A 15,939-nucleotide genomic window follows, 5' to 3' on the forward strand; every position below is an offset into this window, starting at 1 on the left:
GTGAGCAGGAATGGATATTGTGGTGGCTTCAGCTGCTTCTAATGTCGATTTTCATATTTCACCTTTCTTTTAGGAAAGCCCATAGAATGATGGGCTAAAATAGATACATAGTATAGTCTGTTCCTTTTAGCTATTCTAGTCTCCACTAATCCATGTTGTTTACAGATTTACCTATACCTGGAATGAACAAAAATATGTGCTAACTTGAGAATTCACAGAGTTGCAGAACAAAGGAGGCAGAGAGGAGACCTCACTGCTCTCTACAACTTCCTGAAAGGAGGTCATAGTGAGGTGGGTGCAGGGTTATTCTACCTGGTAGCCAGTAACAGGACAAGGGGAAATGGGCTCAGGATGCTCCAGAGGAGATTTAGATCGGACATTAGGAGGAATTTCTTTACTGCAAGGGTTCTCAGGCACTGGCAGAGGCTGCCCAGGGAGGTGGTAGAGTCCCCATCGCTGGAGGGGTTTTAAAGAGGAGTGGACATTGTACTTGGGGACGTGGTCTGGTGGCAGACCTAGCAACTTAGTCCAACTATGGTTGGACTCAATGATCTTGAAGGTCTTTTCTGAGTGAAACTGTTCTATGATTTTAAGGTGCCAATGGAGAGAGTGAGGCAGTGTATTTTGTATTTGATGTAAAATGATACATATTAACAACTTGGTCATACAGGTTTCCTACTTAGGCATATAAATTTTAGTATCCTAATTTGCTTTTCTAGAGATCAAAAATTTGACATGTGGACGTTGTAGCTGCTCATTTAATTTACTACAAAGTACTTTGCAAATCATAACCAATTAATCATAAATCATTATGGCAGTTTTGTTTAAGAAAAAAATAAAAGTCATATTTTGTTACATAGTTACAAAAATATTAATACTAAAAATCATTGTTAGAGAGATGATGTATGATTTTCAGTAAGTAAAAAAGGGATATTTTTAGTGAATAGTGCATTCAGAATTTGTATTTTCAAAACAGTGAAACTCCATTATCAAAACATTTGTTTTATATTCTGTGTTTCTTTGCAGCCAGCATTTATCAGGTAGCCTAACTCCGTGTCCAGAATATGAAGGAAAAACAGATTTACTGAATTAGCTTCTTGAAGATGATATCCAGTTAAAAGCACTTTCATATACTTTTAAGTTGAATTCCTAGGTCCATTATTTACTGAGATGTACATAGCTCATCATGTTAGGAATCAGTAACAAATTGAAAAGTTATTCATGTTTTTAGAGGAATACTAATCCTTCATCAGTTCTTTTTACAATTACAGCTGTATAATCAAAATTTCCATCTGTTTGCTTGGCTCTGTATCTTTCAAAACTTTGAGAAAATTAACAAGTGAAATAAAGATTTTTTTTTTCTTTTAAATCTATCATACTCTCTTTTGGTACCAGAAGATTTCCCTGCAGGGGCTAGGTTTAAATTAATCTTGAGACTGCTTGGAAAAGTTTTGTGTAATCATAAAAGAGGCGATGACAGAACATTGTTTTCCAAGAGTTGTCTAATTATAGGAGTGGCTCATTTCCAACTTACTAGAGATACTGTATTAACTATTGCTTCTAGGGAATTAAAATTATTCAAGATTCTTTATTATGTTCTTGAAATGCAGCAAAATAGTAGGGGTGTTGAAAAATTAATAATATCCTTAACTTCAAATAAAGTGATTCTGGCACATGCTTTCTCCTACTTAAGGTTGTGGTCATAACATTGTGCATTCTAATAAAACAGAGTTTCTTTTCTGTATGACAGGTCCTAAATTCACCTTTGAATCTTGGGTCAATAGATTTTAATACACATTTTTATGATGTGCTTTGCTTTCCTCCACACTACTCTGGCCTTTCTGAAGTAACTTTAGGATAATAGAAATGTTGGTTGGAAAAGCCTGCTGGAGCTCACCTAGTCCAACGACCTGGTCAAAGCAGAACAGTCACCAAGAGTAGTCAGACACAACAGAGGAGGGCCAAGAAGATAATCCAAGGACTGGAGCACCTCCCATACGAGGACAGGCTGAAAGAGTTACAGTTGTCCAGCCTAGAGAGACGAAAGCTCCAGGAAGACCTTAGAGCATCTTCCAGTACTGAAAAGGGCTCCAGGGAAGCTGGGTAATGAGTCTTTATCAGGGATTGCAGGGACTGCAGGGATAGGATGAGGGTGAACGGTTTTAATTAGAAAGAGGGGAGATTGAGATGGGAGTTTAGGAAGAAATGTTTTGCTGTGAGGATGATGAGGCCCTGGCCCAGGTTGCCCAGGGAAGTCATGGCTGCTCCATCCATGGAGCTGTTTGAGGCCAAGCTGGATGGGGCTTTGAGCACTCTGGTCCAGTGGGAGGCATCCCTGCCCGTGGCAGGTCATAGGAACTAGTTGGGCTTTAAGGTATCTTCCAATACAAACCGTTCAGTGATTCTATGAATCTATGAAGGTAAGACTATGTTAGCTGACCCATGAAAACTGTCAGGAACTGAGATTTTTGGACCTCTACAGGAAACGTGTTCCACAGCTGCACTGCCATTGTGCAAAGTATCATCTAATATCTAGCGTGAACCCTCAAGGGTATACCTTGCTGTATCACTGCAGCCCCCACTGATAAAAAGTGGTCAATGTTTTTATAATTCTCTTTGGGTAGTTGTCCACTGCCATTAGATCATAGAATCATAGGATCTTCGAAGTTGGAGAAGATCTCTAAGACCTTGAAGTCCAGCCAACAATGCAGCAGCATCAGGCCTACTAAACCATTCCCTGAAGTGCTATGTCTACATGTTTTATGAACACCTTCAGGGCAGGAGACTCCACTACTTCCCTGGGCAGCCTCTGCCAGCGCTTCACCCCTCTTTTGGTATATTTCCTAATATCCAATCTGAACCTTCCCTGGTGCAACTTGAAGCTGTTTCCTCTAGTCGTATCTTTTGTCATGTGGGAGAAGAGACCAACACTCACCTTGCTACAACCTCCTTTTAGGTAGTTGTAGAGAGTGATGAGGTACCCCCTCATTCTTCTTTTCTCCAGACTAAACAATCACTGTTCCCTCAGCCTCTTTTCATAAGGCTTGTTCTCTCAACCCTTCACCAGCTTCATTGCCCTTCTGTGGACATGCTTCAGCCCCTCAATGGTTTTCTTGTCTTGAGGGACCCAAAACTGAATCCAGGATTCAAGGTGCAGCCTCACCAGTGCCAAATATAGGGGGAAAATCCCTTCCCTGGCCCTGCTGGCCACCCCATAACTGATCCAAGCAAGGATGCTGTTGGCCTTCTTGACCACCTGGGCCACTGCTGGCTCACATTCAGTCACTATCAACCAGCACCTCCAGGTCCCTTTCCACCAGGCAGCTTTCCAGCTATTCTTCTCCAAACTTTGAGCATTACACAGGGTTAACAGGTGTTGGTCTTTTACTGTTGTTGATCCAAACCTCTGAAAAAAGAGGATTTTCATACCTCGGAATTTCTATACTACTCACTGACAAAGTTGTTGTCAGTTACTCAGTTCAAATAGCAAGATCTACCAGTTTCAATGCTACTTGTGGATTTCATAGGAGAACACAAAAGAGTTCTTGATTCATTTTGTTTTACAGAATTAAATTATCCTGGAGAAGCAGGCTGGCAATGTGGACTACAACAAACCCATTTATAACTTCAGAGTAAAGTCTGTCTCCTGTCCGAAGGCTAAGGGTTGCTTAAGTTGGAGCAGACTATCCTTGTGCTTTTTCGCTATCTTCTTTAGTCTTTTCTACTGAATAAGAAATGGGAATCTTGCTGTTAAAGATCGTAAAGAGCAAGGTGGATGCAACTTTCGATGATTACGTACCATGAATTATTATATCTCACTTTCTCAACAAGAAATCAGGTGAATGACTTGAATGCTGAGAGAAAAAATTGGAGATTCTATTGGTAAAATTGCTGTCAATAGGGTAAAAATATCTATCATTCAATTTTAAGTACTGAAAATGTTACATATTTCATATGTATAAATAATATATATAAGAGGTATAATTAATGAAGTAGCTTTTCAGTCATATTTATGCCTTATACAAAGCTAAAAGACTGGCAGAAGCTGCCTGAAGAAGGGCCTGGGGGTGTTGATTAATAATTGGCTGAACATGAGCCAGCAATGTGCCCAGGTGGCCAAGAAGGCCAATGGCATCCTGGCCTGCATCAGGAATGGTGTGACCAGCAGGAGCAGGGAAGTGATCTTTCCCCTGTACTCAGTGCTAGTGAGGCCACTTCTCAAATTCTGTCTGGAGTTTTGGGCCCCTCACTACAAGAAGGACATTGAGATGCTGGAACATATCTGGAGAAGGGGAACAAATCTGGTGAAGGGACTGGAGCACAAGCCTTGTGAGGGTCAGCTGAGGGAGCTGTAGTTGTTTAGTCTGGAGAAAATGAGAACAAGGAGAGACCTCATCACTCTGTATGACTGCCTGAAAGGTAGTTGTAGCGATATGGGTGTTGGTCTCTTCTCCCTGGTACCTAGTGACCCAACAACAGGAAATGGCCTCAAGATGTGCCAAGGGAGATTTAGTTGGATATTGGGAGGAATTCCTTTACTGCAAAGGTCATCAAACAGTGGAAGAGGCTGCCCAGAGAGGTGGTTGAATCACCATCCCTGGAAGTATGTAAAAGACAAGGAGATGTACTTGGGGGCATGGTTTGATGGCAGCCTTAGCAGCACTGGATCAATGGTTGAACCCAGTGATCTTAAAGGTCTTTTCCAAGTGAAACCATTCTGTGATTCTATGAAATCCTTTGACATCTACAAGGAAATACCACTGAGATGCATGTTGTTGGCATCTCATTTTTTCACACCTGCTCTGAGACTTACAAGATCAATTCTCACCTTGTCATACTGCACTGAAGAATGAAACTACTGTAACTTGGAATCTTGCTGTGGTATTAAATACTTCCACAGATGCTATCCACTGCTTTGAGACTATAGGCAGCTGCTTTAACATGACTTGTAGTCAAAACAAATTTCCTACCAGCTATTATTATACTTCTGTCAGAAAAGTAGTTGAATTACACTGTCTGGCACAGAGTTGGGTTTTCCTGGTAAGTATTACATACCCAGCAGTGGACACTGAGAAATCCTGGCACCAGAATTATTGTGTTATCATTAGACACTTGATTTTTTTTAATATATTTTTTAATGTATTTTTAATGTATTTGAAGTTATTCTAGTATGTAAACAATTTTTAAATCCATCACATTATATCCATCTCAGTTTAAAAATTTGTGTAGAAAGTTTGTCATAAACCTCAGAGTCCAAAAGTCTGCCTTGTGCTTGTCCTTAGGAGACAGCTAAGAAACCAGACTGCTCAACTCCAGGAGTCTCTTGAACAGTTCATACAATGTCAGTAGACAAGATACAGTCCTTTTTTTATTAGATTACTACTCAAAATGTATTCTTCATGCCTTCTGGTAGGAAGTTGGCTCTATGCTTTTCTATGTTATGCAAAATATTTTAGAGGATGAAAGACAATAAGATTTTTTTCCTTTCATTTTCTCACAATATTGACATTACTGTCTTTTAAATAATTATTTTCTAGTTCAAGTTCTCCCTTTATCTATATTAAAGTCTCAGCTTTATTTTTAATCTTCAGGGTTTTGTGAATTCACATAGAACACAAATTCACTGTGTACTGGTCCTTCTGCTTAGATATTGCTTACTTAAGATCTCTTTTAAGTGTGTAGTAAATTCTTCCTACTAATTTTGTTTGATTAGTAAAGTCAATTTCCAAATAAATTGCCCTGTCTCTTGGAGTTCAGGAGCTGTACACCTATCTGTCTTGTTGAACAAATGTAGTTCTCTCTCTTCTTTCACCTGGTGTCTCATAGGCAGGCAGTGACCTTCTAGATGTATAGCCACACTTCTAAATAACCTATATATACATCTGTAAAAAAAGAGTTAAAAAGTAATTTTAAATAATTAAATAATATTTAAATAATTAAATTTAATACCATTTTAAATAATTGAATGACATTTGTCTTTACAAATACTATTCCCTATAAGAATGAGATTTTACCTTTTAGGTGAGGAGTTCTAATGGCTGTATTCCAATGGCTTTCCATTCTGTCTCCAGTTTTAAGTGTTTACATCCACATAATTTTAAAACATGGAGTAAAAGTATGAAGAAAATTGCCTTAATGGTACTAAGAGTGCTAGATACCAAGCATCAAACAGTGGAAATAAATAAGATATGGAATATCTTATTTAAAGAGATATAGATAAGATAAATAAATTTGAAATTATGTGTATGCATACATAGTATTATTTATCTTAAAGGAGTTTCTGTCTTCTACTTATATGTATTTAGCAATTCAGAGGTATTTGGGTTTTTTTAGGACATTTCTGAGGAATTCTGATGAACATCTTCCTCAAGATTTTTCAGAAGTCATTTATCATCCATCACACTGGTTATTTTGCATCCCATTGTCCTGTTCTTCCTTGCTGAAGTGAGTATCAAAAGCTGATTGTTGTAAAATAACTCCCAGATTGTCATTGCTAATCAAATACTGTTACAGCATTTTGAGAAGATTACATGTAAATAAATATCTAATTAGTATTCTGATTAAAGAAAAACATATAAACTTTTTTTTTTTTCAAATTCATTGCAGCTTTCCCTAATCTTTAAACTTTAAGGCTCTGTAAGAAAGGTCATGCTGAAAGCAATGCACTGCGTATATTCATTATGTTTGATATTTGAATTATCTGTAAAGTTTTCTTGCTTTAATTAAAGAGTATGTAGCTCTTCACCATGATGCAGTTCAGCACAGTTGCTGTGTTGGAAGGGGCGTAATTAAAGGGGAGATAAAGAATGCATGCTTCTCTGTTTATGACTGCTGTTTTAAAAAAAGATTTGATACATAAATAACTCATTGAAAAATATGCTGCTTTATCGTAGTTGATTTTTTGGGGGAGATTACTGCATGATTAGAGGCAAAAGTTTAATTTCTTTTTCTGTGCCACTGCATATAATGACGAGTTACATATGAGACATTTGCTACCAGCTGTGCTGTCATTCCCTTTCTAATTTCGAACCTGAAGTACTCCCACTCCAGTGCAGATCCTCTCCTAACCCTTTCACCTCCTCCTCTTCAGAAGTTATTTCCTGAGAGATTTTCGCTCTACGCTTTCATGAAAGCTGCTTTTATGAGTCCTTGTTGTATTTTCTGAAGAAGTTTTATATTTTGGAGCAATATGTTATGATACTAGTGGTGAGCTTTTGTGACCTATTGAAGACTGTGGATTTATTACCTCTTAAACTGTACACACAGTATATTGTAACACAGTATCTTCCCTATAATCTGACTGCCTACTTCCCAAAACATGCTGATGTGTCTCCATAGCCTTCATCCCTAAATACATGTCAGCAGTGCTTTGTCTCCTTCCCTGGTGCCTGGTATCCAACTGAACCAGAAACAACAGATTGTGGGACTAAGTCAAAATTGCAGTTGGTTAAACAAAACGCCAGAGTGGATAACTGTTGAATTCAGAATTTGTTCTTTTCCCTGCTTGAAATACTAATCCAAGTTTTCCTAAAGCTTGAAAGATCATCTGTTTTTCTCTCTTGATTGACCTTCAAAGAAATTTGTCAGAGGCTCCATGAGTTATCTATGGGTGCAGAGAAAGGAGAGGAGAAGATGGGTATGGGGGGGAATCATAGAATCACCAGGTTGTAAAGAAGACACTGGATCATCGAGTCCAACCATTCCTAACACTCCCTTATACCATGTCCCTAAGCACTTCATCCACCCATTCCTTAAACACCTCCAGGGAAGGCGACTCGACCACCTCCCTGGGCAGCCTGTTCCAGTGCCCGATGACTCCTTCCGTGAAGAATTTTTTTTCTGGTATCCAGACTGAACCTCCCCCGGCAGAGCTTCAGGCCATTCTCCCTTGTCCTGTCCCCTGTCACTTGGGAGAAGAGGCCAGCTCCCTCCTCTCCACAACCTCCTTTCAGGTAATTGTAGAGAGTAATAAGGTCTCCCCTCAGCCTCCTCTTCTCCAGGCTAATGGTCTCTTGATCACTTAAAAGGAGATCTGCTCTATTCCTGGGAAAAACTGGGTTGGAATTAGGATTTTACAGATGCTATTTGGGACAGATTTCTCTTATATCAATAGCAGAAACCTATTTGAGAGCACTTACATGTATTCTCTGGATGAAAAGAAGAGAAAACATACATTGGGGCTCTTTATCCGGGAGTGCAAGGGATAGGATGAGGGGAACAGTTTTGAGCTGAAAGACAGGAGATTGAGATGAGATTTTAGGAAGAAATGCTTTCCTGTGGGGGTGGTGAGGCACTGGCTGATGCTACCCAGCACATGGTGGATGCCCCATCCCTGGAGGTGTTCAAGGCCAGGTTGGACGGGGCTTTCAGCCCCTGATTCAATGGGAGGTGTCCCTGCCCACAGTAGGGGTGTTGGAACTGGATGGGCTTTGAGGTGCCTTCCAACCCAAATCAGTCCATGATTCTATGATTTTTTTGACCACCAAGTGGGAAAATGAGGAATCCAAAAGAAAGCAAACTTCTGAGAAGATATAGTTCTTATACCTGTGAGTTTATATCCATACATATAAAGCCATACCCACTCTCTTGGTCATAATGAACAAGTGCTGGTAAAATACTTAATGTCTTCTTTTAACAACACACATTTCAGCTACTCAGAAAAAAATGTGTAAGACCCTGTTTATAATGAACTAAGCTGGGGGTAATAGTCTGAGGTATTCTGATTTGTTCTCAAATTTACACTGTAAATTGACATCATGGAAGCTTTTCTGTTTTGAAATATTGCATTGAAAGTATTAAGAAGACATGTGATGTTTAAGTATTGCAGAAGGCTGTTTTCCAAAGCATCCTAATTCTTCCTGGATTGTACTTTGTTTTTAGTTTTTACATCTAATGGAAATATATATTCACTATCCATAACAAAATTGAAAGCATAGACCATTGCACAGCTGTGGTCACGTAATTTTTAACTGAAGACTTTAACCTACTGTGAATGTATCTATTGAGTTTCCACTCTTCCTAAATTTAGTATTCCAAGAGAAGTTTATGCTATTTCCTGAAATGACTTTATTTATAATTTCACTGTTTAATCATTTTTATTATGTTGGGTTTTTTGCCTAAAACCAGCTACAGTCTGTTTTCTTTCATCTATTTGACTTCAACATCTTTGTCAATGTTATTAACATGGTATATCATTGATATTTATTTGCCTTATAAAACATTGAACTTATCATTCGAGATTCTTTTTTTTCTATCTTGGATACTAACCAAAATAACATAGAAGGTTATCAAATTAAAAAATTACTGAAAATTTATATTAGTTACTTTAGTGTAATTGTGATTCATTCTATGCTTCACTTGGGGCTTTTAATCATATCATTTGCACATCAGGGTTCTATTTTTTCCTCTTTTACTGTACAAAACTGAACATTTATATGCATGATATTTATATGTACTTCACCTTTTGTCACTTTTTATGAGGCTAGTCTTATTTTCACTGGTGCTGAGCTACAAGGATGGGAGAACATATGTCTCTCCATATGCACGTTACAAAACTTCTCAGTGCATTTATTGGTGCTAGCTTCATGACTGTAGGGAATGTCTGCTATATTTTATTTTTCCTCCAAGTGAGTCACACCATTGTACATTTCAATTTGCAAGAGGCTTAAAGAGCCAAGAACTGGTGTATATTACAACATGCTAACTTCCCATCTGGTCAATGACAGATAAGTTTTATTGCAACTCAAATATTCTGAAAATGGCATTTATTTCTAAATTAATTTAAAATCTTATCCTTCATAGATGTAATTGACCAAACCTGTCCCTTTTCTTCTAGTTTGAAGACCATAAGCGACCTTATTAGATAGGATAATGTGGCATTCAAGTGAGAAACAAAATAAAACTGCCCCACATATTTTAATGTAATTGGTAAGGTATTGAGTTAGCTCTCAGCCACAGCACTAATTCTAGTGTGGATATTGTAATTGTGTTAATTTAAACTTTAATTACTAACTACTAATTAGTTCTTAAGATGCGCTAAGAGTTTTTTTTATATAATGAATCTTGAACATAGAGAAATTAATACTGTTAAGTATGCAAAGTCCTGATGTTGAAAGTTTGAATGAAATGTGTGTTTAAAACATGGGAAAGTTAATTTGGTTGCAAGTTCTAGCAAGATCTAAATTATTAGAATCTACTATGTGCTTATATGTAAAAATATAATAGTCAAGCCAATGCTACATTATTAATAATTATATATAAAGTAGCACATGCACATCGCAAAAGCTGAGGTAAGTTTTCGTGGCACTATCGAGACATAGGTATTTGCTTTACTGTTAAAATCCTGAAGGCTGAAGTGTGTAAAATCCTCCTTTATTAGAATTACCATTAGAGTATTAACTGTGAAGTTTTGACATAGTAGTGTGATGTAAAGGTCCTGCTGGGAAATGGGGCTACAGAAGCTTAGTTTCCTTAGGTTCCTTCAAGGCTGCCCTGCAAGGTATGGGGTATACTGTTTTTCTGGTAATAGAACCAGAGATATATGTGAGGGATGAAACTAGAGGAGTGTGCATTTTCATTTCCAAGCATTGTAGGTTTTATTTTGTTTATATAGCAACCTTGATTGAGCAGCAAACCTTTGTGCAGCTAGCTTCAGTTTCCTTCATGCGTGCATACAAGCAGAGTTGGGTGGTGGCACACTTGGCTGAGTGAGATAGTCAGAGGAAAGGAATGCCACCCACAGACACCGGGACCAGCTTGAGAGGTGAGCCTCTGCAAACCTCATGAAGACCAACAAGGCCTGCACCTGGGTCAGGGGAATCCCAAGAGCAAACATAGGCTGGGCAGGGGATGGTTTGTGAGTAGCCTTGAAGAGAAAGATGGAAGTGCTGGTGAATAAGAAGCTCAATATAAACCAAGAATGTGCACTTGTGACCCAGAAAGCCAGCTGTATCCTGGGCTGTATCCAAGGAAGCGTGACCATCAGGGTGAGGAAAGAGATTCAGCCCCTCTACTCTGCTCTCATGAGACCGCACCTGGCACCCTGCCTTCAACTGTGGAGTCCTCAGCACAGGAAGGACATAGATCTGTTGGAACAAGTTCAGAGAAGGTGACAAAGATGATCCAAGGGCTGGAGCACCTCCCATACAAGGACAGGCTGAGAGAGTTGGGGTTATTCATCCTGGAGAAGGGAAGGCTCTGGGGAGACCTTAGAGTAGCTTCCAGTACTGAAAGGGCCTCCAGGAAAGCTAGGTGGAGACTCTTGAACAAGGAGTGCAGGGATAGGATGACGGGGAATGGTTTTCATCTGAAAGAGAGGAGATTGAGATGAGATCTAAGGGAGAAATATTTTCCTGTGAGGGTGGCAAGGCACTGGCCCAGGTTGTCCAGAGAAGTGGTGGCTGCCCCATCCCTGGAGGTTTACAAGGCCAGGTTAGGTGGGGCTTTGAGCAACTGATCAAAGGGAACTGTCCATGGCAAGGTGTGGAACTGCATGGGCTCTAAGGTATCTTCCAACCAAACCATTCAGTGATACTACGATGATTAGAGAGAGGTTATTCTCTGTTAGAACAGGTGCATAAACCTGCTGTAGTTCTGTTCCAACAGTTGTGTGTAACTGGTACAATAAGGTGTATGTGCAGAGGCATAGAAATCCTTCTCTATTCTGACAGGAAAATGTAAGTCCTGATGAAGAAAACTTTAACTGATACCGAAGGTGATGTGTCTTTGCTGGCGGAAAATCTTTGTGCCTGCATAGTTAATGCATCAGAGCATATGTGGTTGTGTGTGTAAAATTTATGTGCATGAAGTTTACATATGTGGTGCATAAACTTTCTGTTTTAGCAACTATTGTGTAAACTTGTAGATAATTGAATAAATACAATGGCTGAACACCAGTTGAAATTTGATTTTAAAACCTTCAAAATAATAAGATATTAAACTTTCAAGGAAAAAAAATATTGCCCACAACCGAATTTTGGTAAACTTCTTTTTGAAACATTTTCAAAAAGAAAATAGTAAACACAGTAGGTGTTAAACATCTTGCAGGGCAAGATTTTTTTTCTCTTTAAATTTAATTACTTCAACATGGGTTAACGGTTGATGTTGAATCACTAGCTGAGTCAAGCAGAAGCCCTGCAATATTTTTGTTTGGAAACCCAGACTTTTGCAACATGTTGAAAGCAAACCATAATCTCCTTAAATGTGAATGAATTTGTACTACAGTTTTTCAGATCTCCGAGCTGGCAAGGCAGTTATTCAACCAGCCTAATATTTCAAGTGGATTTTTCAGGACATGTAAGAATTGGTCAACCTAACATGGAATCTTGCAGCCCATTTGAGCATTTTGCCTCCATTTTCTTTTTAATTAAAAGCTCCATTTACTTCATGAAGGACACTTCAGATCTCTTACTAAAGAATTAATGTAATAGTAAACTAAAGAATAATAGCCTTAAATTTATTCAAGCACAAAAAAAAAAATATGCTTTTTGCCTGATAGAACAAGGCAAACATGGTTCCATGAAAGAGATAAGTGAGATTGTTTTGTATCAGTTATAACTTTGGCAGACTACCAAATGTTGATTTGCTTTTAGCTCATTGAGATTAAATGTAATTCCTTCCCTGAGCTGCCTTAAAGTAAGCAAGCATGAAAACATTGTCAGAGTAATCTGGGAGGAATTGACATTTAAGGGAGTTAGCATTAGATCTGCACCTTAAGGACATTAATTTCATAGATGTATTAACTTCTTTATTCTGTGTTTGTCTTACAATTTGAAAGGACTGCATCAGCCAGAGAAATGACAGCCCGAGGTCAGCTGAAACTGCTTTTATCTCAGCCGTACTGTAATTTGAACTTGCTTTTGGAAACATTGCTACATCAAGATTGTCTCTTAGTGAAAATTTTACTGAGGGGCTCCGGTAAGTATTTATACTGCTAGTCCTTACATCAGAAAGAAACACAAATTCATTTTTAAACTACTTGAATACTGAAGGAAGTCTATTAGCCATTTTGGCGAGTATCGGTAGTGATTGGCTTGTCAGTGGGGCGCTTCTTGAAGGGATAAAAAACAAGAAAAAAATCTTCACTTTTACACTGAGCCTGTTTTGCAGTCAATCAGAGGATTCATATTTTCAAAGCAGGCTACAATTTGATAAAATAGGCTGATATCATAAATGATATAAATGCAAAGGCTGCTGTCATAAATGCAAAGGAGTCAAAATTAATTTGAACTTAACAGAGCTTTGATACCACAGCTGCTTTACACAGATATTTAAAAGCATGGATTACATGTCTGAAAGATCACTTTCAAAATTATTTTTCAACAGTGAAAATCTTCTTAGCAATTTTGTTTAAGTTATTATATGTTTCTTACTGTAGGCATTCTAGAAGTACATTTACATGCTTCCTCAGGTTAATTCTCTCACTAATTCCATTATGAAACTACAACAAATAAAAGAATGGTTCTACAAGGTTTTTCTTTGCATTCTGATAATAGCGTGTTTAAAGCAACAAACTTTATCACGTTTCTTTTTGTGGATCAAAGTTTTAAAAAGCTCATGCTGTATTCACCTGTTTGACATAATCTTGCAGTAATAGTGAATGGAAGTCTCAGTTTCTATCCTTATTTAGCAAAACAATTCTCCCTACTTATCAAAAACAAAACCTACTAGGTCCACATAACATTAGATAAAACATAATTTAGTCCTGCCATTTTAAAGCGGTCTAACATTTTTCAGGGGTACAACATTGCTTCCACTTCTGTCCTGCATCTTATTGAGAGCTGCAGCGCATCCACTTGCCTATTCAAATACTTGTCATCTTTTACAAAGACTGACAAATGTTTGATTAGGATCATATTCTTACTCTTGTGTTATCCAGTATTGAATTTTACTAGCTTCTTAAATTACCAGAGGTATTAAGTGACAGAATGTACTAATCTATTGACTGACCAACCTCTTGAGCTTTGGGAAATATATGTTGCTTTGAATTAGAAAATGTGCTGTTTACGCAGACTTTATTAATGTAATTACAGTATGGGGATGAATAAGCTTTCAGTTTAGATAAAGTTGAAACCTGTGGTGATCCATATCTTCTAAATTAATTTCAATAGGGTTAATTATCTAATGATTAAATGATTGTATTCTTTATTTCTTCTCCTGTACAGCCGCTTTCTGATGCTGTATAAGCTACGATGTTTTTGTTATGCGAGCTGTTATGTATTAGTACCACGGAAGTTGCACTAATAGGCTGTACCTTAGCAGTAGCAATGACAGTCTGGGAATCTTCTGTTCAGTAGGATAAAAGGCTTATAGAATTATGTACTCATCAACAGTAAAATTTTGCAATGTGCAATCTAAGGCATGAAAACAGATAAAAAGCTAAGTATACCATAAGTTTTGAGTGATTTGCCCAAGGGATAACAAAACTCCCTGATAGTCAACTAGATTGTATGAGTTTTTACAACAGGAAAAGCCTTCTCACATTTTATTTTACAGTCAGATTTCCCTTTTTCACCCTTTAAAAACCAGGCCAGAAGGCAAAAAAATCTCTATAAGGAGATGTTTTCAGGTAATTGGAGCATTTTTTTTAGTTGCAGTGTTACTTTGGGATATTTACAGTAGGCATCACACAAACGCGTTCAATTAATTTGCAGCCTCATTGTTCTCATGTAATTGTACCACAGTGAGGGTCAGAGATAATGCATATTACCCATCATAGTAGGGAATGCTGTTGAGATTGGCAAAATCGTCCCAGTAGAGATAGTATTTTGGGGAATACATGTATGTGTGATTTAGTATTGCTAAATATTTTAAGAATGTTATCATATTTGTTGAAACTATTGAAATTCCATGTATGTAACTATCAGCTATATGGACAAGAAGATGAAAAGATTTGGACTTTTGTCAGTTTTTGTGTGTTGTGATATATGAAATGTACTTTAAAAGTAAAATGCTTCTCAAATATAAAGTTACCACATCAAAAATACTAAAGGCAATAAATCAGGGTCCCCAAAACTGAACCACTTATTTGTCTCCACTGAGTATGGACATTGGGTAAAATTCACCTTTGAAAAAACAACTGGAAAATTAGATTTGCATACTGGACCTATATAACTTAAACTACAAGTCTAAAGAATAATATAGTCCCAGAGTTGTTTTCTGTAGGTCCCAAATTCATATAATTCTAAGAGATGTTTTTGAGTGAGTGAAGGGTGTACGGCCTTTGCTGTGCCTTTGCGGAGGGAAATACAGAAGGTATTGTGTTAATTTTCTGACAAAACAAACTGATTTGCAATTTTCTTGGCTGATTTTTTTAACTAGAATTTCTTTATTGCTTGTGGATATGAAACGGAAATGGATTATTTTGACAAAGCAACAAATAATAGAGGAATGAAGAAAGTGGTGCTGGCATAATATGAGTTATTGAATCCAGAATTTGCTGATATGAAAATGGGAAGGGTGAAAATGAACTCTGAGAATTTCTCCTAGACTTTTGCAGTAAATTCACAGCACACCAGCAGAACAGTCTGTGACTTCTCATTTGAGAGTCTTTATTTCCAGAAACTAGGAATTATTCTATGCATAATAAAGCAAAAAGCAATAGCTTTATTGGATTACACTGGCCCAGCACAGGGTTAATACCAAAAGGAACCTCATCAGCCAACAAAGACTTTGCCATTTACCAATAGCAGATAAGGAAAAGGAAATCGGCAGCAAGGCACGCCCAAGGCCTTCAGCCATCTCTTGGGCCTCATACATTTGTTTAAGAAGAAGACCTGGTAGGACCAAGTTAATGACATACAATAGAAAGAGCAATGTCTTCCTTTTTAGAAGAATCTGATTAATTACAATGAATATAGGAAACTTCTTGTAACAGAGATTTAATTTCATTTTCTACACACAATGTTAAAATGAATACTGGCATGTGAAGATAAACAGGAA

General features: G+C 37.7%; 1 protein-coding gene across 5 annotated transcripts in view; it reads left to right on the forward strand.

Annotated features, from left to right (window-relative positions):
• KIAA0825 (KIAA0825 ortholog) overlaps window positions 1–15,939 on the forward strand; it is a 279,595-nt gene that overhangs the window by 112,230 nt on the left and 151,426 nt on the right. For 4 of the 5 annotated variants that reach the window (XM_054054846.1, XM_054054849.1, XM_054054847.1 and 1 more), the window contains 2 exons: window positions 6,334–6,444; window positions 12,776–12,915. In XM_054054846.1, the coding sequence (XP_053910821.1) occupies window positions 6,334–6,444; window positions 12,776–12,915 (251 nt within the window). The remainder of the gene's footprint in view (window positions 1–6,333; window positions 6,445–12,775; window positions 12,916–15,939) is intronic. The other variant, XM_054054850.1, reaches the window with a different exon arrangement.

This window comes from Cuculus canorus, chromosome Z, assembly GCF_017976375.1.
Source record: "Cuculus canorus isolate bCucCan1 chromosome Z, bCucCan1.pri, whole genome shotgun sequence".
Lineage (NCBI taxonomy): Eukaryota > Metazoa > Chordata > Aves > Cuculiformes > Cuculidae > Cuculus > Cuculus canorus.